This window comes from Gambusia affinis, linkage group LG01 (genome assembly GCF_019740435.1).
Source record: "Gambusia affinis linkage group LG01, SWU_Gaff_1.0, whole genome shotgun sequence".
Lineage (NCBI taxonomy): Eukaryota > Metazoa > Chordata > Actinopteri > Cyprinodontiformes > Poeciliidae > Gambusia > Gambusia affinis.
The window spans coordinates 18602095-18627333 of NC_057868.1; the positions used below are offsets into that span (position 1 = coordinate 18602095).

General features: G+C 40.0%; 1 protein-coding gene across 1 annotated transcript in view; it reads left to right on the forward strand.

Annotated features, from left to right (window-relative positions):
• Nucleotides 1–25239, forward strand: part of LOC122826479 (plexin-B1-like) — an 82349-nt gene that overhangs the window by 20168 nt on the left and 36942 nt on the right. The window contains exons 2-4 of the mRNA XM_044108451.1: nt 19371–20244; nt 20368–20607; nt 23104–23286. Coding sequence (XP_043964386.1) covers nt 19381–20244; nt 20368–20607; nt 23104–23286 — 1287 coding nt within the window. The 5' untranslated portion in view covers nt 19371–19380. The remainder of the gene's footprint in view (nt 1–19370; nt 20245–20367; nt 20608–23103; nt 23287–25239) is intronic.

The following is a 25239-nucleotide window of genomic DNA, read 5'->3' on the forward strand; positions in this document are numbered from 1 at the left end:
GAAAAATATTGCAATCTTGGTCATTTTGGGTAATGATGGAATGATTTGAAGTAATTAGTCATTGGGTTTGGTCATTAGGTCATTGGCTCTCCAAGTGCAAAACACTTGAAGAGCCAATGATCTAATGAGTAATTCAATGGTCAAGAGTAAATGGTCTTGACCATTGAATTTTTCCCGATACCTTTTTTGTTGAATCATCTCTTTGAATAGCTGGTGAAGTATGTGTTTAAAGGTGGGAACTTATTTAAAGCAATCACAAATATTGCCTATATTTGTGATTGAAGTACACTATTACAAGTAATAGTGTACTTCAGTGACCATTGAAAAATTAAATACAAAATTGAATATAAATGTTTAATAGGCCAAAATAATGATGATGTTGAAGAAAAACACCAGAAAAAAAACCCCAACAACAATATTTTCAAAACTATTGCATTATTTTAGGGACTTTTTGGTACCAAGACAGGACAAATCTAACCTGCCATAACTATTTTTGAATTATCCCAGATGTGGAACTTCAATATAAGTGCTTGAATATTATTTTACCAAATCAAATCTGTTTTGATTTATTTTGTGATTATATTGCTTTGTGTGAAAGGATGTTGAATATTATTGAATTTTTGGAGAAAGAAAGAAATGGCAAGTGCAGAGAAACCTGTAACATTTTAACAGCTTGAGGACATTTATGATATTGATGTGGCCCAAAATGAAGATGAATTTGACACCCTGAGTCTATGGCGTCACATTCCTGCAAAAAACCCAGAAAAGTATATTGGGCAAGCTTTTATTAATCTCATTCATTAATTGTAAGACCAGGCGAATGTGCATGACGTTATGTTTGCACCACCAACCTGAGCAAGCTATGAGACTGATGTGTTTGTGGTCAAAGAATAATATGACTTGTGTGTTTACATCTTGGCCTGTTCTGGCATGCGCTTGTCTCTGTGTCTGCCCTTGCAAGCAGGTAAAGTTTATACAAATGATCCACACGACCTGGCAATCACAGACAGGATTTTAATTCAGATATTGTATTCACCTGGATAAATAGCAGCGCACACACCCAGGCCCGGCGGCAAGGGCAGGCATTGGGGGTGGGCATTGCCTGCCTACAGAGTCAGCATGTCCCCCCTAGACTGGAAGCAAATTCTTTCATTTTTACCTCAGAGTGACACATTTTCTGATAGTCCTATCTCGATTTGATGCAGCAGGGGCTCCTGCACCTTCCATACCAGAGCCCTCTGCCTCCCGCACATTTTTCAGCCGCTACAACTATGTAATCCATTGTTAATATGTTGGAACCTATTTTTCCGAGCCACATTTAAATGCAACATGAGCACTGAGATGCTTGTGCCGTTTGACACCCGTGTAGCAGTGATGGAGACCTGCTGCTGCTGTGCAGAGCTACTCAGGTGTGTGTTAGAATCATGGCAGCAAACCAGCAAAACGCAAAGAACTTTGTACAGTTTTCCCCCCCAAGCTAACCGAGTGAGTTGAGTAAAGCTGTTCAATACAGGTAACGTTAGCTTAAAGATGACTAGCTGATGCTAATATATCACATTGAGCTTGTTAACAAGAACAAGCTACTAATTTTGTTGTTTTCCATGTTCAAAAGTGGGTAGTACTTGTTACATTTACTTTGGTAACTTTATTTGGAAAAAAGGTACTTATGAGAATAATTTTAATGCACTGCACTTTGTTCTCTTACTTGACTATTGTTTTTACTCTTTCTTGATTAGATTGATTTTGCATAAAGAGATGGACTTCAGAGATTGGTAACATTGGATTTCTGTAACATATGACCTAATGTTTATAAAAATTTTAGTACATTTACTTGGCATTTTATACATGTCACTGTTTATATCTTTACTGCTTATTTTCCATTAATAAACAAGGTTATTTTAATATTAAATGTTACATAAAGGCTTGTTTGCGTATTTATTATTAAAGTAAAAGCCTGTTTTACTTTAATATAATCTGCCCCCTCAAAATAAACCTACCTTTAGCAATTTTTAGTACAAAACTGTGGCAGGAATGGAATCTACTTCCCCTCCACCACTGGGCTTGGCAAAATATCAGGAGGGAGAAAACTCAGCTTTTTTTGCAGGTGTGGGGCCAAAATCAAAAGCTTGCTTTTCCTAAACTCAATATTCTTTTTTCTCAACTATGATTTCCACTGACCATATCAATCATCAAATCAATAAGTCTGATATGTCAGATATGTGACTAAATGAAGTGTTCACTTAATTGATAATCAGTTTCGAATTACACTTGAGTCAGATCAACATAACACAATCTACTCTTTGAATTTAGCTGTTGTTTTCAGAGGTGCATGCGTAAAAGAATAGTGTTGAACAACCAGCTGTTAATCACTAATGCTAAGACCACATTAGATCCAGGAAGTACCCACCAGCAGCCACCTAATGACTTAAAAAAATCTGTAAGAGCATGGAGGGTGATTGTGAAAGAAATGGGGATTAGGAACGCCTGTCACTGCTCCATTTTTTTTTTAAAGCTTCAGTGGTTTTATGTCAGCATGGGCACCCTGGCTGCAGATAAAACGCATCCGGGATGAAAGTAGCCAGCCTCGGCACATCCAAGTGACCGGTCAAGCTTGTGAAATATTAATGCAAGGCTTTGTTATATTGTTTTCTCAGTGCTTCAACTGTCAGATAGCACCTCTCTCTAGAACCAAGACGCTGAAAAAAAAAAAGAAAAGAAAAAAAGGTTGGAGTTTTTCACTAATTTCTCGACACAGGTTTAGAGAAACTAGTGTGAAATTAAAATGAACTCTTTTATCAGGCTGCCATTGAAATTCTAAGTTTGTTTCAACACCTCAACTTTGTTAAATGGAACCACTGCTTATAATAATTAAATGTATTTTCTGTTTTGGGAGAAAGAAAGCACACTATTTCACATCTAGAGTTTTATATACCAGAACATGTATTTTGTCAAAAAAGTCAAACACTTTGAAAAACGTGTCTCCCCAAACCCCCTTCACCCATGGGGGCGCTGCACCAACAACCACTGAAGGAAATTACATGAAAACCTCTGAAGAAGACATAAGCACAATTTGTTTTTTGCAAAATGTAGACAAAAGTGGAATGGGGTCAGATTTTAGCAGATGTAAGATTTCACTTTTGTCTTTGGTGAAATTTCCTTGAGTCATTTCTCCCACTAGCACTCTCGCATTTGTTTTGGTTGTATTTACCCAGAATGCCCTGCGCAATCTTCTACTTCCTTCTTTTGGAGCGGTCTACGGTTTACTTGGTGTCTACATATGCTTTCAAATAGCGCCAGAGTTCACTTCAACCAAACAGACTAGGTTTGTAGGGAGACCGGAGTTTGACTGGACATTCACCCCTCCCCAAAGGAGCCAGACTTTCTAGGCAAACAAACTAAAGTTTGATTAAACTTTAGTTTGGTTATACAGTTTAGAATGTATAATACATTTCTTTGGTCAGGGAACTAGTCTTGGCATGGTGATAAACACTGCTGCTGGACAACAGCAGCACAGAATCCCTGTCTAAACATTCAGAAAATGCACGGCATCTGGAGAGGCGCCTTGGATACCAGGCATGGTGACAGAGAGAGGGAGAGACGACCAAGAGGAGGTTATGCTGAGATGGGTGAGACAGAAGGGGACGCTGGGCTGTCTCCACTTAGCATGTTATGAGTCAGGGGTTTGCCAGGGGTCACGAGCCCCATGAATAAAACAAATCATATTCTCACACTCCAGTGTTTCAACAGCCAGCAATGGGTTCCTCTGGGAATAGATGTAGGGCTCTTTATTCTTGTTCAGGACCCTTTTGAGAAAACACACTGCATGATTCATAGTGATAAAAGTTCTAAAACTCATGTCTGGAAAGCAGAAAGCATCCTCCAGCCTCAGTGCAGGCTTATCGCTATTTTTGTTAGACTATGGTTTATTGCTGCTGAAATTGTCTGGATGCAGCTTTTTTTTTCCATTTCAGCTCTTTAATCTAATATCCTGGCTGAAAATTGTATTTGACGTTCCCAGATGTCTCTAAAATAAGGCTGAAAGGGTTCTTTTTTTTTTATCATTACAAACAAAAAGCGACGGAGCAACATCGCTGGCCTTTCAGTGAGGCAGAGTCGCTCAAGCGTCCATAGACAGTGTGACAAACCGATTCAAATGCCCACTGATTGGGAAAACCGGACCACAACTCTATTCACAGGACTGAGGCACGTCGTCACAACAACGAAGGACGACAAAGGACTTTCTCAGTCTATTGAGCGCTGTGAAAGAAAAGGCAGCCGTGTGTGCGTGCATGTGTGTGTGCGTGTGTGTGTATGTGCAGACTCGACTCAGTTGGGAGGTGGCTGTACAAGCTGTAGGTGGTAATGTATGCAGGCCATCCACAAACACATGAATGCACATGCTCGTCTCACCCCACCTCCTTGTTAGTAATCTGCCACACAATGACTCTGGCAGCGCGTGCTTGATGACATCATGTTTCATACCAGCATATGGTCAGCCTGAATTTAAACCCTCAGACTGGCACAGAGATACCACTTGAGCTGGACTTGTTCTGAATTTAAATGCCTTTGACTTGGCTTAAGCCTTCTAGCTTAATAAAATACATTCTGTGGTCTTATCTGCTGTTGTTTGTCACTCCCCGTGTGTCAAGATCTCTCATATCTGTCTTAATAGATGTATTAGACCATTTTTCTTATTTATTATTTCATTTTTTGTGCTTGATCAGCAATTTATGCAGCCTTCTCCATTGTCAAGTCTCACTCTGTTCTTTGTGTCCTTGGGCATAACACTTTATCCGCCTTAATTGTCACCCCAAATACTGTCACATGCAGGTCAATGGGTCAATCGGGGCACCGGCAGTTAAAGGGTTAACTGTTGATGATGGGTCACAGGGCTTGGTAGCACCAGTGCAAGACACCATTGCTTCTGTCCACTCTGGCTATCTAGTAGCTTGCCACCATTAGGGTGAGTGTCTGACTGTAGTGTAAAGTGCTTTGAGGTCCTTGGAACTTGATAAAGCGCTGTACGAGTACAAGGCACTTACCTTGATGGGTGTGAACGTGAGAATGTGGGTGGGCTGTGACCATCAGGAGTTCTAGTTGAGGCTGCAATGTCATTTTGTGCAGGAGACGTTGCTCCCTAACTGTTCGTTTCCTGTGGAACTTGCGCAATGAGGCGACAATCTCTTGTCCTGCTTCAGCCAAGCGTCTGGCAAAATTTGCACATGTGAATTTTTGAGCTTGTGCACGTAGATGTGCACATGTGGGCTAGCAATGCAACACAAGAAAGTTGGAATGTTCAACTTTTGTTGCTGTCGCTGTTGGTAGCAAGTTTGGTGTGGAACTCGCTACTGAGGTATGCAGACTCAAAGTTAGCCATTTTGTTAGCTATCAGTGAGGTTTATAAGATAAAGTGAGAGGAAGCTACTTAAAAGGACATGTCCAGTGACATGTCCAGACATGCCATCCCAGACTGTGAGAATGAAAGAGCATGTATAGTACATCAACATTGGTCAGTTAAATATGAAATAAATGTATTTACAATCTTTATCTTGCAGAATCTTTTGCATGTCGCAAAACAGAGGAAAAAACAATGAAAAGCAGCATATTTTCTAGAAGGCTATATTTGTGCTTTGTCATTCAACCCTTGGGTATTCTGATGTCATCCTAAGTTGGGCTCTCTGACAGGCCTGAGAGCTGAAGTCTGTAATTGTGGCATGATTTATTGGCTCCTCCTCGCCCTGTTGTTGTCTTCCCCTGTCAACAGGATCTTTTTTTAATCTGACCTACACCCTTCTAACATTCTCTCTTGTGTTATTAACTGAAAATGCAAAAAAACAAGCGAGGGAGTTCAAGGGACATTTAATCAGCGGTATGTGTTGCCAATTTTCAGTGCAGCCTGTGGACCATGGCTGTAATAGGTTCAATGGAGCCTCAGCTGGTTTGTCAGTCATACTTGTTCTTGCTCTTTCTCTCTCATTAAGTCACCACCACCTTTCTTATGGATGCTGTTGAATGTTGAATTACTGCACCGTCAGCTCTGTCAATCATGTCTGCATGACAGGTCACCCTGTCTGGATTATTGCATTTTGTATTATTATTTTACATCTTCAAATTTCTACAAATTTCAAGTTTTCTAAAGGCACTCATATCTCATGTCAGGAAATGTGGGGTTTAGGTAGAGTAGGTAGGTACCAGCTAGGTAGGCTTTTTCCATGCAAGTGGTACAGAATGGTTACAGCTGAAAATAACAGGAATAAGTTTTGTTTTAATATGGCTGCGACACATTTAGGAATCCAAGAATACAATAACAGGAGTCCACTGTTTCAGAAGAAATGCTCTTACTGCACATTAAGTACATGTAACTCAGAGCATTACTTAAAATATCTGCTGATATATGAGAAATGAAAAGAAATGTTTACTTTATTATTGTGGCCTTAATGTGAGCAAAATTGATTCAAGAAACAGTGGAGAAAATGAGTAATGTGGGACAACTCAGTACGGTGGCCAAGAAAGGTCAACAAAATGCAAAAGCCATGACAATAACAAAAAACCCACGAAGGCAGTGATGCTAAAACAGCTAATCCATCTAAAACCTGATATTAGATGAAAAGTAAATGTTTACTTTTATTTCATTCAATTATTGCCTTGACTTGCCTTTGAAAGTTGCCATTTTTTAAATTTATTTATACTTATAATGCACAATGACAACTGGAATAAACATTAAAATGTTTACAAGGACAACATTAGTTGGTTTGTTAATTGACTCCTTAATTTAAGTCATGTTAATTTATCATGACCACTTACATGTTTGGCACAAACCTTTTTTTTTTCTCAAGGGTTCTTGGTGTATAATTGTTAACAAGAAAAAGCCAGGATACATTGTTGATTCTGTTGTGGAGAATTGTTAAGCTGAGTTAGAGTACAAAAGGATATTCAAACATCATTCTCATTGTATATCATAGACTCTAACTATGCTATGTTTAAAGCTGCTAATGCATTGTGGCTTCTTGCTTCCTCAGGGCTGTGTTCAGATAATCTCTGTTCTATGATTGACTGTTTAATTATTTATTGCCGCTCCTTGCTTTGAGGGTCCATAAAACTACTGTTAGCAGGGCCTTGTTTCCTCCTTTTCACTCTAACATGTTGATGAAGTGCTTATAATGTCAGGAGTGGCTTTTTGGCATTCACTGATGCTCCACTTTGTTAAACTGCTGCGGTGAATGATCGTCATTTATAGACTTGGAGATAATGGCGGCTCATTAGTAATGGATTATAAGGAATTAAACCCCCTACGGCTTTTATAGTGGATCCTGGAGTAGCGCGGGACATGTTGGAGCAAGCAGGGGAGGCCCAACACCTGCTTTTCCCAACGAAAGCACCGCTGCCCTCAGGGTGAATGGATCCTGTCATAAAACGGCCTGAGCTGAGCGTATGTGTGGGCGTTTGCACATGATAGATGCCTATGTGTAGTCTTTCTTTTTTGTTTTAAGGGAAGTAGCTTTTATCCTGTGTCCGTTTACTGCAGCCACTTGGTCGGAGAGCTGTGAAAGGGACACTATTCAACACCCCTAACCCAGCAGACAGAGAACCCCTTCAACACACCGGAGGGACACACACACACACACACACACACAGAGAGAGAGAGAGAGAGACCCTCTGTGTCTGCATGTGAACTAAAGGATAGAGAGATGCCCATTGACCCCAATGAAGCCAACGGATATGGAGAAAGGCCAACCCCGTACATCTGCCTCTCATAATGTTAGTGATCTGAACATACTGATCTGAAAGTCATTCTGGAACACACAGACTCCAGCTGTAGTGGATAGTCTGGATTAATGTTGGTTCAATTACTTGACTTGTATTTTAACACCTCTGTGGTGAAAATTTATTATGAGCAATGTACTCATATTCCTTCAACTGTTTCACAACAAGGTTTCCCCCAGAAAACCTGATAAGCCAAGTGGTAGGGGGTGCTAAGGCAGGACCAGGATTTTGAAAGAGGTCAAGCTATATTTTGCCGCAATTCATATAGAGGAGATGGTAAAACTTGTTGAAAAAGGTACGGCAGGTGACATACAGGATAGCATGACCCATATTTGGAGGCCTTGAGTCCTCGACACGGCCATCGCAGGTTCAATTCCCGGACCTGCCGATATTTGCCGCATGTCTTTCCCCCTCTCTTTCCCCCTTTCCTGTCAGCCTACTTTCATATAAGGGACACTAGAGCCCATAAAAATAAATAAATAAAAAAGAAAAGGTACGGCCATGTGGGGCGATGGGGGCGCAGGGCTAGGAGCTTGTTTCATCATCGGGGAGTTGCCAGTTCGAATATCCATTTGAAGCATGGCAGCTTACTACCATCAGTGTGACTGGGTGAAGTGCTTTGGGGATCTGGACTTGATGAAGCACCGTACAGAGAATTTACCATGTTGCATTTCAGTAAAAGCACGCCACTGACATGATGGTTGAAACATCATGCTGTACTTTCCTGTGAAATGGATCTTATCTTTTCAGATATTCTGCAAAAATCTGAAAATTAGCCACTGTTGCCATTTGCTCCGATGTGAGAAGGAGAGCAGACTGACAAGCCCACCCAACAGGTCATGTCAGCATCTGTTTGGTTAGCAATAATTCTCCCTCTGTTGCCAACTTAGCATCTTTTTTGCTACATTTAGCAACTTTTCAGACAAAAACTTGGTGTCCGGAGGTCAGATTTGGTAATAATTGTGGTCAGCAAGTGAACTGCAATCTGGTGACCTCTAAAATTTTGTTAATCCTATTTGTAACTTCACTTTTCTTGTGTTGTACAATATTTTTGGCCTTTTAAATACATTAACTGCATTCATGTGTAAGAGTGCAGTTAAAGTTAAAGTGCAGTTTAAATTCTGTGGCAAAACTTTTAAGAAAACTTCCTCCTGCACTCTTAATCCAGTTGGAATGACTTAGAGCAAAAGACTTAATGTCTAAATGTACAACGCTGGTGGAAAGTATCCCAAAAGTTTACTGCATTATACACTACTTTGTGATGGCCCACCACATTGAATTTCCATTAATTACATTGAGATACTTTTGTGAGTCGCTGTGTGGCATATTATCCACAGCATTGTGTGGTCCCATCAGGCTGAGGCAGAAAGTAGCCCATTCGTTCCAGATACCAGTTTGGTATCAATTTCATGGTGCCAATTTTCTGTCCTCAACTTTGGCGACAAAATGAAATTATTGAGCATCAGTTCAGACGCTGCTCACTTAAACAAGCAAATTGTAATCCATTTCTGCTAATGGAATCACACTTCCCACAATTGTGGTCTGCTACAGCCAAACTAATTTCTTTCTCTTCCCTTTGGCATTTAACTCTAGCTTGGTCATTTCTCCCACTAGTCTTCTGCAGTTTGGGATGACAGTGGCAACATTTGAGCAACCACCAAGAACTGCAGAACCCTTAATGGATGGAGCCAGTATGTTAGCATGTTTGCTGTGTCATATGAGATGTTTCACTATTGAAACTTCCTATTTTGTTAATTACAGCATGGAGAAAATTTGGCCCTGCCAGCTCTTAGTTTGCGTTTTGCCATGAAAGCTTTTGCACTTCATGCTGAGTAAAGCAGTTCACTTCAGGCTGAGGGTTTCAGGGTGTGGGCATGGAAAACTACATAGTTCAGCAAGCTCTAAGTGGGCCAAAACAGTTGGAGGATATGGTAAAATGCTTCTTGATTACAGGAACCTTTTCTTTCTGTGTCTTTTTGTTTTCAACATTTAGAAATGTGGTTAGTTTTTTTTTGTTTTTTTTAAACTGCATTCATTTATACGCTGATGAACAGTAACATATATCTTTTCTGCCACTGTATGCTGATTAATTGTGAATCAATAAATTGCCCATCTATTTAAGTATGCCTAAAATCTCTTACTCCAGTTTGTAAAGTGATCCGGTGCTGAAATTCCATGAAATATTTCCTTTGATCAATAAATATATGGAAATGGAAAGCCTTGTTTTCAGCCCCAAAAGTCTCGCTCTCATGCAGCCTGAATAAACCATATCAAGACAATTGCGCAATTTCCTGTACAAATGTGCGCAAAAATGTTTCTGTACTCTGTTAATGTCCAAAAAATACAAAGTTGCAATTATGCTTTTTCCATCAAATAGAGGCAATTAAATTCACACTTCAATAAGCCACTTGAATAAACATGTTCATGTGATAAGTAGTTGAAAATTATGGTGGCGATGAATTTAAACATTCATTTAAACGGTCATTTAAACGGTCATTTAAACGGTCATGTTTCAGTCACGGCGCTGGTGTCCATTTATCATCCATCAGAGGAGACGTCAGAAACTTACTCATTGGATCGACAAGCCAATCATTGTGAAAGCTGGCCGGGCTTTCAAATGACTGACTTTTTTATTTTTATTTTTTAGGTTTTGTTGGCTTTAGTGGCCTTTATTTGAAAGTAGTACGAAAGGAAACAGGGTACTGAGACAGGGGGAAGACATGTGGCAAATGTTGCCAGGCCGGGAATCAAAGGACCACCCCCACGAGGACTCAGGCCTCAATACGTGGGTCGTGCTTTGCTACGCAACCAAAGCACCCCAAATGACTAACTCTACTGTTGATGAATTGGGTGATGCTTTGAGACCTCTGGTGTAGCCAGCTACACAATGTACAAGGTGATCAGGACCTACAAATAAGCATTTTACTACTGTTTACAAACTGGCATGATTCGCATAGTGCGAAAAAAGTGTTACCATTGCAGTTTTGCAAAATACACAAATTTTGATACGACTAAAGAAGAAAACACCTCACCTAGCGCACTTATTTTTTATTAATGAACATATGTTTCTTCTTTTTTTAAATTGCTGCATTTCCATTTTTGTAATTCCATTTTGCACAATTTTATAGTCAATTGACACATTAGTGTTTCTTTAAAGCCTCCCACAGTTTTTATTTGAAACTCCTCATCAAGTTCTTCACTCAGTAATAGTTGAACAACAAAGACTATTGTTGTTGTGACCTTGTGGCACAAACTACGACTTTGCAGATTCCAGTCACTGGATGATTCTTGATAGATCTCTTATAAAATGGGATGAAGATTAGAAAGAGAAGTTTCTTGCAGAAGTAACAGGAAACCTCTAGGTCTTACATTTTCTATTAAATTCAAAACTACTGCATCTATTGAGGAACCTCTGCAGCATATTTGTATGCTAAAATTGCTGATTAATTCTATCTACTAATCAACAACTTGATTTTTTTACATGTCATTATGATTACTGCAACATCATTACCAAGACATAAGCTAGTATAGGATTTTACATTCTTGTATAATTAAGAGCCGATTCCATCAGTGTGTAAATCATTGCGTGTCTTGGCACCTACATTTCTAACAGATTAGTTGAGCTTTATTCAAGCAGGCAGAATTTTAATTCTTTTGATCAAGCCATCTTATCTGTTCCAGTTCCTACTTAAAACCCAGTGGTTATGAGGCTTTCCCACAGTTTAGAAAACAGCCTTTCTACTGCAGTTTTCATTTGCTGAATCTATTTATAGATGGCGATTATTCCCAGCGGACATTCTCTCCTTTAAATTATGATCGTTTTCGATTTCTGCACGTATTTCTTGTATCCATTTGCTTTTGACTGATAATTGTTGAGGTTTTCTTCCGTTAGTCTTCCTTGGCAATGTTTTTCCCAGGCTTTGGCATTAAGAAGACTTGGCCAGCAGTACAACTCCAGCTCTTCGATGACTGGGTCATGAGCGTCACCCAAACTCAAATGTCAGTACTTTCCACACCCCTCCATTAAAACAAATCCGAGTGTTTACAGGCGAATGCAAGGGCCTCCTCTGTGTGTTCTCACTGCTTGTTGCTATTGGCCCCGCTGCTCTCACCCTCTGTACTGTACTGTTTGGATGGGATCCACGGATGCTACTGTTGCAAAGCCCAGGGCCTACAGCCTAAGGCGAGGTGTGGGCTGAAACAGCTTTCATATAACAATGCTCGGTGGCTCCGGGCCCAAAGTCCCCCACTGTCCCGAGGCTGTTGACCTCACATATTTCATGGGGTCTTTGGTGCTCGGTGGGCTGTCACGGCTCATTAGAGTCTTTAGAAATGAACTTCCACAGCAGTCTCTGAACGTGCTTAGTAAACATAGAGAGAGTGAGCTGGAAAAGAGGTCTGCACATCTACTTGATGTCAGTGTCAAAATGTATACCCTCTTAGGAATGTCTTAAGGTTTATACATTTTATGACACACTTTGTTGTTCGAGATAAATTTTTATTTAGACAGGGATAACCAGATTAAAAACAAAATGAAGCATTAAAATGATGATTTGATTTATTAAGGGGAAAAAAAGCTTCTTGAAGTAGAACCATTTCGTATCCGCGTTGAAAAGAATAGCAAGCCCCTTGGGGGGGGGGGGGCCTCCATTTGCGGCTAAAGGAAAGACCCTATACATTTCAGAGCAACCACTGGCAGCAATAATTGCCATGAAGTGTTTGTGATCAGATTGAAAGTGACATTGTCACTCCAAAACCTTTGTTTAGTTTTTTTCCCCCCGTTTCGGGTATTCATAGATAGTCTGGTAAAATCCAGCACCTTGTACGTATCTGCCAGCTCAACCATGAAGGAAGCTGCGCTACAAATTGTGTGCACTATACACAACTATTCCCCTCTGCGAAGAGAGAACTTCCAACCTGAACAACATCTTTGATAAAATGTCTTATAATTCCTTATTTTCACAATATTTGGAAGAGTAGTCAACACAGACTGTGCTGCTATTGATAGACTACAACTACATGCAAACTACAATTCTAAAACAGCACACGTAATCAATTTAATCATTCACAACTCCTCCTTTTGTTTGCTGACTGGCCCAGATAAAATTCTGCCAGAGAAATTGAGCTCAATGGGAGAAATCCCACACAGAGCACTGAACAAAGATGAGAATTGAGCGTAATTAGATAGGAAGGCAATGGCCAGGCTAATTCAGAGGTAAACCTGCTGTTGTACTTAAGATCATTGCCCTGCTGCATAAGACAAATATACTTGAGCTTGAAGTCACAAACTGATGGCCGGAAATTCTCCTCCAGAATTTATTGGAAGAAATCACAGTTTATGGTTCCATAAAGTACATCACGTTTTCCAGTAACTGAAGCTCTGAATCAGACCCAGGCCTTCACATTATCACCACCATGTTTGACTCCCTCTGTTTTATGTCACACATCCAGGAACTTTTATCACTACTTCATAATGGCTCTCGATGCGGTTCGCTGGATTCCCAAAGCCTTAGAAATGGCTTCTTGACCGATAAATGTTGAACTGTCTCCTATCTCTTCTATAGTTATTCTGGATTGTGGGATGATGTGTTGCTTTTGAATCCTTTCAGCTGTCACGTCTCTAGAGCTGATGACTTTTTCACATCAAGAACTACTTTTTGAGACCCTGTTGGGGACAGAGGAAATCCCTCATCAGTTCTGATGTGCATGTTTCCTCCATATTATAGATGGGGCTCTCCTTTCCCTTCCCCACCAGAAGTTATTTTTAGCTTGTGGGTCTGTCACCGTGGCATGACACACCGCATACCACATACAACAGATAAACTATGAGAATTGTTTATAGACAGCATGTGAGAAACCACTCCTCTGCTTTTCTACAGGGTGGTGCTGGTATTTTGCTCCAGAACATAACACGGCTAGATAAAGAAGAAACATTCACAGCATGCAACAGATGGGCACAGTAGATCTGTGATAGTGCAGTTCAGAGCGGTTGTGTTGATGAATGAAGGGCCGTTAAAGAGTTGTCGACATCAGCTGCAATATCCCAGAGCGGACTTCCCATTTTGTCTTTTTTTTATGGACCAGCTGTATTTGTTCCACACCACAGTCAGTCAGACAGTCTGATGTCATGATTGCTCATTGGTAAGAGGAAGTTCCCATGGCATCAGGGATCGCTGTAGGCTATAAATACGTTGGCCGGTCAAAGAGCAGGTGATGTACGCCTGCCCAGAGTAGCAGAGAGAATTTATCTAAAGCTGTTCCCATGTTCTGCTGCAGAGGCTGGGTTACGATTGAAAGTTGCTGGGAAAAAAAAAAATCTTCAGTCTTTTAAAAAAAAGTGTGCTGTTGGTATTATAGTGACTTTGCAACCTTTAAGTGAGAGCACAACAATATAAGTGGAAGGGGAAGGAACTGGTCGGTGAAGGTGTCAGGAGGCGAACACCACCACTGAAGGACCTGAGGGGATTTCCTGCGTGTTCTGGTTGTGTTCTACATGTGACAACAATCTTCTGGATTCTACATATGTCTGGACTAAGAGTTGGGTTGCAAATCATGCCTCACTAAAATCCCTCAAAGTTTTTTGGGAGAATGAATTGTCTGAAGGAACAAAACAGACATTTTTTGGCCATGATTATAAAACGTTGACACAAAATCAACATCAACAAACATATCATAAAAAAAAACAACAACCAAAAAAAAAAAAACAGACAGTAGAAGCAATGCCGTATATTTTTTTAACTGGAGGACAGAGATAATGACTTGAGTGTGAGAATCCAACTTGAGTAACACTTAAGTTGCCAAAATAAAAAAAGTTCTGACTAGACCTGGACACCAACGCTGTGATTCCAGTCTTATGACCCGTCTTTATGTTATCCAATGAAGATAAAGAGCCCTGATTCACAATTTTCCAAAATCACATTATGATTTTGTCAAAGTGAAGTCTGGGTCACAGACGGGAATCTAGTTGGTGTCAAATGTTCTATTACAAATGTTTGCAAACTTTGTCAATATTGTACTAATGTTGAAAAAAAAAAAAAAACAATTTCACAATTGTGGTGTTTCCATTAAATAAAGAACACAATTAACTGGAATAAGTTTGTTCACATAATAACTCATTAAAAAACATGCAGCACCTTCATCCTCCTAGCACTGCCTTTTCTCTTTCCTGTCAGTAGGAACGTCTGGTTGTTAGATCATGTGACTCGTGTGATGTGAAAACATTCCAATGCAATTTTGCAAAATACACAATTTTTGATACAAGTGAAAAACCACCTCATCCTAGCCCAAAACCTTTTTATCAAAAAATTTGTTTTTCAAAATTGGTGTCTCCATTAAGCTAATCTATTTTCATAATTCCAATTATATGGGCAATTATATGGTCAATGGAAACACAGCTAGTTTGTGATTTAATTTGGCAAAATTAATGTAGGATATTATTCTGAGCTCCTGAGCTTCAGGTTACTGCTTTAAGCTAGACACCCTGTTGTATTTATAGCCTCTTCCAGATTGTAGTTCTGCAATAAACATGCAACCACAAACCATCCATTACAGATCATTCTATCCTCTCACATCACACACAGAGAGATCCTGCCAGATTACAGACCTGTGTGCTGGGATTATAGAACTAAAGGGGCGTAACCTCTAATGTGCAGAATCATCCAAAAGAATTGAGATAAAATATGTGGGAACCCTCCACAGATCTAAGCTTTATGTCTGCTCCTAATACAGCCTGTCCAAATGTTGTTGCATACTATTATCTGCACTGGATTCTGTATAGCAACTTTTTTTTTTTCCAGAACAAATGGACACTTGGAGTCGGATGGACATCCAGTGAGTCCGGTTTGACTCGTGGTAATGCAGCTGTCACATCACTTAGTCTTTCCATTATACCTCTACATTTTATTTCTACGTTTTATCCAGTCCAATGAAGGCGATAGTGAATTACTTGTTATTTTTAAAGGAAAAATTAAACTGAATATCATCAGCAAAGCAGTGAAATTGGATGTTATACATTGTAATGTTTTCTTTATTACAAATGAAATTGTTTGAACATTGTTCATAAGGTAAACATAAACCTGTGGCTCAGATCTAACAAGAATTTGTTCAAACTGTTGGGATAAAAAAAAAGAAACGTCCATCTTAAATCAGGCTTCTTCCTTGATAACACATAAAACTGGTGCTGTTGTACACCACTACATTGTAATAGAGTAATCTGTCAATTCTTCTGACTACTTTGAGTAATCAAAAAGCAAATACATTTGTAAATACTGCCATAACAACAGTATTGATATTGGATATAAATATCAGCCCAAATTGTCAGCCCTAACAGTTCTGTTTCTGTGAAAATTAATATGTGACAATAGAGGCTAAATTTTTAAGTTAAGTTGGACAAAATTACATAAAATCAGAAGTTATATTCAACTTAATAATGAAAATAAAAAATCAGCAGGGTGGCAAAACCCCTAGAAGTAAAATTTGTATACACTTCAATTTTTAGTTTATGTATTCATCTTCAGTTAATTGAATAGATGAAGTCTCTATTTGCACAGCCATTTATAACTTTTGTGTTAATTTTAGCAATCAGATCTTTGAAACACAGATGTAGATGATCTGTTCATCATCTACATCTGGCGCTTCACCACCCATTTGTTGCAACCTGTATGGGAGTGAAATTATTTTCCAGTTGAAGCTACACTTGGGCTGAGCATCAGCTACAGCAAACTGCTATATTCCCTCTATTTGCATGTATCCCTACTGCAGCCGTGTACATACACCCGCTGCGCACTTCGCTACCGTTCGTGCTAAACCAGCCAGTAGACAGCAGCTCTTCAATAGTCAATGTAAGGATGAATGCCTTTTGGCCCCTTGAAAAACTATGTTGTGTTGTTTTTTTTTTAATGTGTATTCAAATCTGGACAGAACGTGAAAAGTGGACACGCCCTTGGAAAAGAGACGCGTGGTCCAACTACGTCATGCTAATTGCACTTAGCATTTATCCAAAACCCATTGGGTTTGAAAGCACTGCGCAACACAAATAGTCCTTTGGCCGGAACACAAAGCAAAGCATAATTTAAAGAAGCTTCAAGGCAGATAATTTGCCTCGAGAAATTTTTATAATCAAGGTACTCATATCATTAGATAAATTGTTACTGCTCTACCTGAAACCTAGGATTGTATTTTTTTTCTGTGTTTTTTCTGTGTATTCAACAGACCTCTCTACTGTCTCTGAGTAAAACCTGAATAATCCCTGATTCACCCTCTCATCCAGCAAATCCACAACTCTCCTTCTCAGATAGTGGGTGTAGAGGTTATGTCTTATAATACTTCTTATTGCGCTCATGAATAAGTAAAGAGGAGGAAAGAGATGCACTCATCTGACACATGCAGCTGCTCCTGTACGGTGCCCGCTTTTGTACAAACAGAGGCCCCCTCTTATCTCTGTCCTGATTGCAGCCATGGGGGGTAGACACTTAGGTGAGACGCTACAACATCCCTAATGTCATTGCAGTCTATTTGCACCTTGAGCAACTGCTGAACAATAATACAGTTTTCTTAATATCACAGCCTCTCAGGGCCGTAAATTTGCTCTCTGTTATTATGCAGAGTGCTGAGGTGTAAGTAATGCTTGCTAGTGCTCATCAAAGTGTCATTCATGTCCGTGGTTTGAGGTGCGTTCAGTCCACACTTACTTATTGCACTGACCTTTCCCACTGAGGTCAGTGAAGGGTCTGACAATTCCGTTCAATAATTAAGGAGCTTCTCTCTAATGCAGAGGCACAAAGCACTTTCCTCAGAGGTGTTGAGTGATTGCTGTTGAAACGGGAAATAAGAGCTGATGTTTTGAATGCCTCATCTGTAAAGGATGCAATGGTTGCTGGCGTCCTGAAAACACTTGATATTAACAATGACATTTGGAACGGAGTCAAACAAAAACGGCTTCTGTATACCGTGGCTATCAAACAGACACACAACCTGGTTTGAATTCCCAGGGTTTTGTGATTAAGCAAAATGAGAACAAGGAAGATTATTTCAAAGCTGTTCCCTCGAATATCATTGATCCTGTTAAACCCAACTGGAAAACATAACTAATCCCTTAATTGCACACATTTAAGCTAAGTGTTTGTTGAAACACTATTTGATTTCAGTCTTTCTTGATCCATCAGTGTGCCACAGATTGACTCTGCCTTGTAAAAGTTCTCGACATCTAATGGATAAGACATGTTCATGCAGATTGGCAAAGTGTCACAAGAATGTTAAAAAATTTTCAACTTTTATCACTGGCATCTATCTCGTCCCATTAAAGGCAACTGACTATTGTTGTTATTGGCTAGTATTATTTAAAAAAGAAAGTTTACAGCAATGGTGGGCACATTTTTGCTAATGCGCTAATAGCAAAGCTAATTTTTCTGTTAGTGCTTTAGCATTTTCGCTAATTTTGAAAATATTTAGTGCCTGTAAATTCAATTTTTTGAACAAATTCTATAGCCCTTTTAGTGCAGCTAACTTTAGTTAGTGGTGGCCATGACTGTTTTTCATTCTCATTTTTATGAATACGTGTCTGATGAGGCTTAAGTATTAAATAACAACATATGAAGGATTAAGTTCAGCTGTGATGCTCTCAAACTGCATGGCTCTGCACATATACATAGAATAAGACCCAGAAAATTTCTCTCTGGAATTGGTTTTTGCAAAAATATTACAGTGTTCCATTAAAACACTTTAAATCAGGGGTGTAAAAGTCAAATGGACGGAGGGCCAAATAAAAAATTTAGCTACAAGCCGAGGGCCGGACTGATCGAATGTTCATTGAGATTTTTTTAAATGACGCATTTGGTCTAGTTGCAGCGGACCGGCCCAAGCCTTCGTAAATTTCCTGCGGACCGGGGGGGGGGGAACATATGTGCTTTAAATCAACTAATTCCTTAAGATAGCAACATACAATTATGAGCTGTGAATTTTGAGAATCAAAGTCATTTTAAGGAATTTTGAATGAGTCAAAATTAGCTTTCAACTAATCAATATTAGTTGCACCAAATTATGTTATGAATTACTCACACAGGAGCACCAAATCATATAACAATACAACATGAAATAACTAATACGATTATGTAGCCTATAGCAATATCTCAGGTCAGTATGAATAAAGACCAAGGATTATATTGAAGAATTTGAACTAAGGCCAGATTTGCTTTAAGCTAATTAAGATTAGTTTAAGATAAGAGTGTTTGTCTTCCCCATTCCAGCCTATAGAGGCTATGGAAAAAGAGAAAGTTCTGGGCATAACCCCAGAGTTTTCCTAAAGTATGATGTCATGTTCTCACGCTGTAATATTCTTACTGGTGCTGAGAATGGATTAGTGCAGTGCATTCTGGAATTAAGAGTTATAATGTCAGTCTCTTTATTATTTGTCAGTCCTTCACAGCTTGGTGCCCAACAACTTCATCCTAGCAAAATGCTTTATAAAGATTGGCTGCAGAAAATTTTACATGTAGGTGTCTAAAACTAAATAAAAGCTTGTAATAGCTTTTATTTAGTTTTGAATCTTTTTGAATCTGCTATTGCACATAAAATATCCTCCAAACTGTTTTCTTTTTATTTTCCAACAGATTATTTGCCATGCTACATGGGAATGCTTTAAACTCTTGCCTGGTCGTCTTCCTCCTACTCTTCATTGTTGTCACTGGCAATGCTCACTCCTACCCCCGGTTTTCACGGAGTGACACAGAGTTCCAGCACCTGGTGCTGCACCCGAACCCTGGAGTGGGGACGGTGTACCTGGGAGCCAGGAATCACCTCTTCCAGCTGGATGGATCAGACGGACTCTTGCTGGAGCAAGAGGAGACCACTGGTCCCGTGATCGACAGTAAAGACTGCCTTCCTCCTGTCACAGAAAGCAACTGCCCCCATGCTGAAAGTACCGACAACCACAACAAGCTGCTCCTGGTTGACCCAAAGGCATCGGAGCTGATCACCTGTGGCAGCGTCCATCAGGGGACATGCCAAAAGCGAAGCTTGGCGTCCATCAAGGAAGTTCTCTTCTCCACTGATAAGCCCGTGGACACGCAGTATGTCGCAGCTAATGATCCACTGGTGTCAACCATTGGGTTGGTGGTCCCAATTCCTGGCGGGAATAGGACTGTGATGTACGTGGGCCGGGGCTACACCGCCAGCCACCCACCCATCTCTACCCGGCACCTTTCGTCACTGCCTGCGTTTTCCTATGAGGAGACCGCCAAGCTGGCCGTAGCCGGGCGCCTGTCAGAGTATGACCACAACTTCATAACCGCTTTCACACGCCGCTCCTATGTGTACTTCCTGTTCTACCGCCGAGACATCAAGTCGGCAACAAGGGACTACCAGACTTATGTCGCCAGGGTGTGCCTAGAAGACACCTCCTACTATTCATATGTAGAAATTCCCCTCGTCTGCCAATCTCCGTTCTCTCCTTTCACAATGTTTAATGTGCTTCAGGCAGCCCAGGTACTTGACTTTAACCTTGTTAGATGAGCTGTTGTACTGTTTGCGTCATTGGCATGCTTCATTCCTTAAAAGGTTACTGTTGTACTGTCTTAAATGTTTTTCACCACGCCTTTGTTGCAACAGGTGGGCAAAGGCGCGGGCCAACAAGGCGAAGATCTGTTGGGCGTCTTCTCCACCCGTACTGGCTCAATAAACACCCCACCTGATCTCTCTGCGCTTTGCGTTTTCCCTCTGGACGAGGTCGACAGGCACATCGACTCCACACGTGACCTCTGCTACACCCAAGATGGGTTGGTTGAGAATCAAGATGAGGTGGCCTATATAGAGTATGAGGTGAAGTCTAGCTGTGCCAACCTCCCTCCGGTAAGGATGCAAGAGGAAAATGTTTTGGGCGTCTCCAGATGTTGAAGCTAGAAAGTAAACATTTCAGAGCTGTGGGGTTTTGGAAGCACTGCTTCCCTCAGAGAGGACAGAGAGGTTTCTACTCCTTCATATTTGATAGTCATGGTCAGACACTTCATCCCTTCCTTCCCTTCTTTCTTCCTTTGTTTTTTCATTTCTTCCTTCATTGTTTTCCTCCTACTTTCTGTCCTTTCCCTTCCTTGATTCCTTTCTTCCTCTCTTCATTTCATCTTTCCTCTTTTCCTTCATTTCTTTCTTCCTTCCTTCCTCTCTTTTTCCTAAAAGTTTCTTTCCTTTTTTTTCTCTTTCTCGATCCCTCTCTAAAACCTTGCATGTTTTAGTGTCTGGGGAAAAATTACTGTGGTTCTGAATCCATCAGAAGGATATTAAAATGGTCAAAGCAGACTAACATTAAGGTAGTACAGTTAAAGACTACTTTATAGAGTCAGGTTTGTGGGACAAAAAGCACAAATTTAAACAAGTTTGAAGAATTTTTTCAATCTGATGCCAAAAGCTTTTTAATAGCTCCAAAACCATCTGTATGAGGTGCAACCTGCCAACTGACATTGAACCAAATGTTAGCCTGTGTGTTTTGAGTCTTAAGTGCTAGAAAATTTCTAAAAATAGTTCCAGATGTATTAATTTTGTTTATTGCGCCCTGCAAGAACAATGTTACAAACAAATCATTAAAAGTCCAAAGTTATGCCAGCCATGCTCATGATCAATGTATGCAAGATCTCATATGCCTGCGTTATTAGGAGACATAAAGTTTTTACATTAGAAGCATTACCGATATATATCATGAGAATAAAGCCTGCACCCGAGCTGTATTGACTCGCTGGTCTTAAGTGTTTGGCGTAAGGTAAAACAAATGGATTGCAGAGCAAAGCAACGAGGAGTGACTGCACGATTAGAACGAGTGGATAGAAGTCCGGTAATGAGGCCCCAGTTTCACCCAGCTGCAGCTGTGCAGAAAAGTCCCTTCCTTCAGTCCCTTCCGCCCTCACAACCATTTAATGGGATCGTTAGAGATAAATAAAGAAAACCAAAGTGGAATCATGCGTTGTGCTGCCTTGATGAGCTCTGACAAACAACGATAGAAGGACAGAGATGGAAACTTAAACAGACAAACTAGCACAGAAGCTGATGAGAGGGAAAATGGAGCACTGACAAGATGATGAAAGAGAAGGAATCATGAGGATACTCTTCTTCTCTAGCAATGATAAGCCTACTTATTTTATATAAACAAAGCATAAAAGCTAAAATAAGTGCTCACTCTCTTCCTTCTTTGCTTCCTCGTCAATTATTTGAAGTTGTGGCTTTTGCTTCCGAGCAGGACAATAATTGTTACTTTACATAACGAGGCGTTTCCTAACCGCTACACTTTAATCTGTATTATGATCCAGTTGTAGTGAATTAAGAGAATACAGAGGTTCTGCTGTACTATTAGGGAAATAGCTTTGTTGTTCTAAAGGTTTGCAGACACAGTTTTGTGGACAGTTCATTGTTATGACACAGAAAAATCTAACTTTTAATTAGGATTAATTTGGTCAACAGGTGAAAAAAATGAAGATAAACAATTTTAAGTTGACATGTTGCCTATTTAAGTCCAAAGTTATTTTATCATGCCAAGTACATGATTTGAGTGTTGACAGGGAAACAAAAACACATTTCTGGTCTACTATTACCAATATAAAGGTGTGGAGTTTGCAAAACCTGCCTGGGATTTTTGCTGGAACAATTGCTCTCAGCTGAAATGAGGCTGAAGCTGTGTTCACACTCTTGCATATATGGCCTTGCATTCTGGGATACAAAAAGCACTTTACGTCAGAGTAAACATGGGGAACAGAAGTCGATTTTGTGGAACATCAAGTCCTGTTTCTGTCTTGTTTTGATGCACAATCATTCTGAATAGTACATGCAGTCTTTGATTAGTGGTGTGGAATTCAGTGCCCTTCTCTATCATATAATCAGGTATTCCACTTTTTCACCATTGTGTTTTATTGCTTATGTTTCATAACAATAAGTAACAGTTCATATGGGAATAAAATTTCAATACTCTGATTGACCCAGAGTAATATTTATTAACAGAATTTATCCAAAAATATGTCTGGTGTCTTCAGTCCAAGAATCCTTTCTCCTTCTTATGTGAGTGAATTATTTCTACGGTGTTGATTGACGTTTTGATTGACGTCACTGTTACTGGTGTATAAAAATAATCCTATTTAAAATAAATTAAACAATGCTTAGCCTGGTAGGGTGAGGACTAGGTAAATCCTGGTGGCCCGCCAGGCGTATGTTACACTGGCGGAAACCTGACATAGATTTTCTCAAGTTTATGGTTGGAATTTTCTATGTTTTCAAGTTGACTTCCAAGAAACTTGTCCGTGTCTTTTAATTGAATTGGTTATTGATGCAGTAACTAACCAAAACTTTTTACCCTTTCACACGCTGTAGAACACTCTGAAAGCGTACCCATGCGGTTCTGACCACACCCCCAGCCCCATGGCGAGCAAAGTGCCGGTGGAAGCTAAAGCCGTGTGGCAAACGTCATCGGCCCGTCTCACCGCCGTGGCAGTCAGCGTCAGGGAGGGACACAGCATCGCCTTTCTGGGAGACGCCAAAGGCAATCTTCACAAGGTAGTAATACACACACACGTGTGCACGCATGCACACTGGCACCTGGACGAAAGCAGGGAGACGTTCCTGACTCATCACCATTAACGGGGAAATATTTAATCCATCAAGCAGCTTCCCGTTATGGGAGTGTTCTAACCTTCCACTTGCTGGAGTCTTGCATGAGTTGGTGCTCAGCTAATGCTCTGTTCATACAACCCTTCCTTCATGACGCTGTCTGCCTGTCTCTGTATCATGTTCCAGCTGAAGGAGCACATCTCAACTCCACTTCAAGTATTTGATCCAAGCTTCCTGGATGCTTTTATTGTATCCCATACCCTTTACCATTTTACCAGTTTAACCCAAATAGATTTTAAACTATTTTCACTAAACCAAGATAATGCATCAATTTAAAGGGGCACTATTATCTAAAATTGTTTTTTTTGTTTTTTTTTTTAGATTTACATCATGTTAATTATTCCCTTTTCAAAAAAATAAATAAAAAATACCTGGTTGTTCTTTCATTCCTGTCTGAGAAGTTCTTAATCTGCCTAGCAACCATTCAGCTGTGCAGAATGCCTGGATAGACCTAACCCTGTCTTACAGATGCTGCTATTCCTTACAGCTGATGTTTCCAAGTTCACAGAGCAGTACTTCCCCATTCAGCACCTTCAAACTAGCCAGCAGCAATTAGCAAACTCCTGGTGCTTTGAGTATTAAAGAAAAAAGCTTTTGTGGCTGCCACACATCTTCACTGCAGGTCAAAGGTTTGTGTATATTTACCCAAACTTTCACACCACGTTCATTTTTATACATGCCAACTGTGCGAAAAATATGGCGCCGCACATTTTTTGTGCTTTATACACGAGGCCCCTGGTGTTTGCTGGTGGAACTGCGCATCTGCTGAGCTCATTAAAGGAGCTACTTCTCAGTAAAACGCTGGTAAAAAATGTGACAAGGTTAACAGAGGAGCCATGTTATGATGATTTTCTGGAGGTGGAGTTTCAGAAAGAGCAGGAGTTTTTATAGAGACAGAGGCCCAAATTCAAGGTGTTAAATTGCAATTTATAATTTAATTCAAGTCATATTTGATATAAAAAAATAATGGTAAAACATTTTCCACCACTGAGGTCTACTAAGACATAGTTCAGTGGTAAATATCCATCAGTTAGTGGAGAAATCTTCAGTAGCTTGGTTGTAAGTGTGCACCATGTTAAACTAAATGTTTGTTTTGTGCACCTTTTGATCCACCAAACAACACTGACATGATTTTATGTTACGTTTTTTTTAACAATTGAAGGTAACATAGTTACTTGATTTTGCTATAAAGGGAGATGTGATTGTTGTAGCGTCCGACAGCTGCTGAGCGGAAGGATCTGGGATTGTGCTCCTTTGTGCATTGGGGATGCAACAGTCTGTCACTGAAGGAGTATTAATTTTTTAATTATACTTTTTTATTGCAGTTTTAAACTATTTAGGAGTGATAAGCAGCTCCCCCTTTTAGGCCAGTGCATGCTGTCACCGTTAGACGCACATCAGCAAAATATATAACAATAAGTGTTCTTTTTGCTTTTCACAAACGTCTCATAAGAACTGTCCAAAGCACTATAAGCTTTAAACAGTCAGAACATGTTGAACAGCTTTGAAATCTTGACCAGTTAAAAGCCTGAAACTGGGAGCTGGTCCTTATCTAATCACAACAGTCTGATTCACAGCATTCCAGCAAGCACAGAATAACATACCCCTGTGATTCCATACCTCAGACATGCACTAGACTAAGTGTATTATTTGACTGAAGAATTTGAAGTGGCATGAGTAGATTTGAACAATTTGTGGGCTTTTTTCTTTACTTTTCTCTCTGTATGTCAGAGTGTTTTCCCATCTAGTTTGCTATAAATTGACACATAACTTTTTAACATCTACAGAGCTCTACTGCTTGCATCTCAGAAGAAAGAGGAGACATCAGAGAGAGACGTG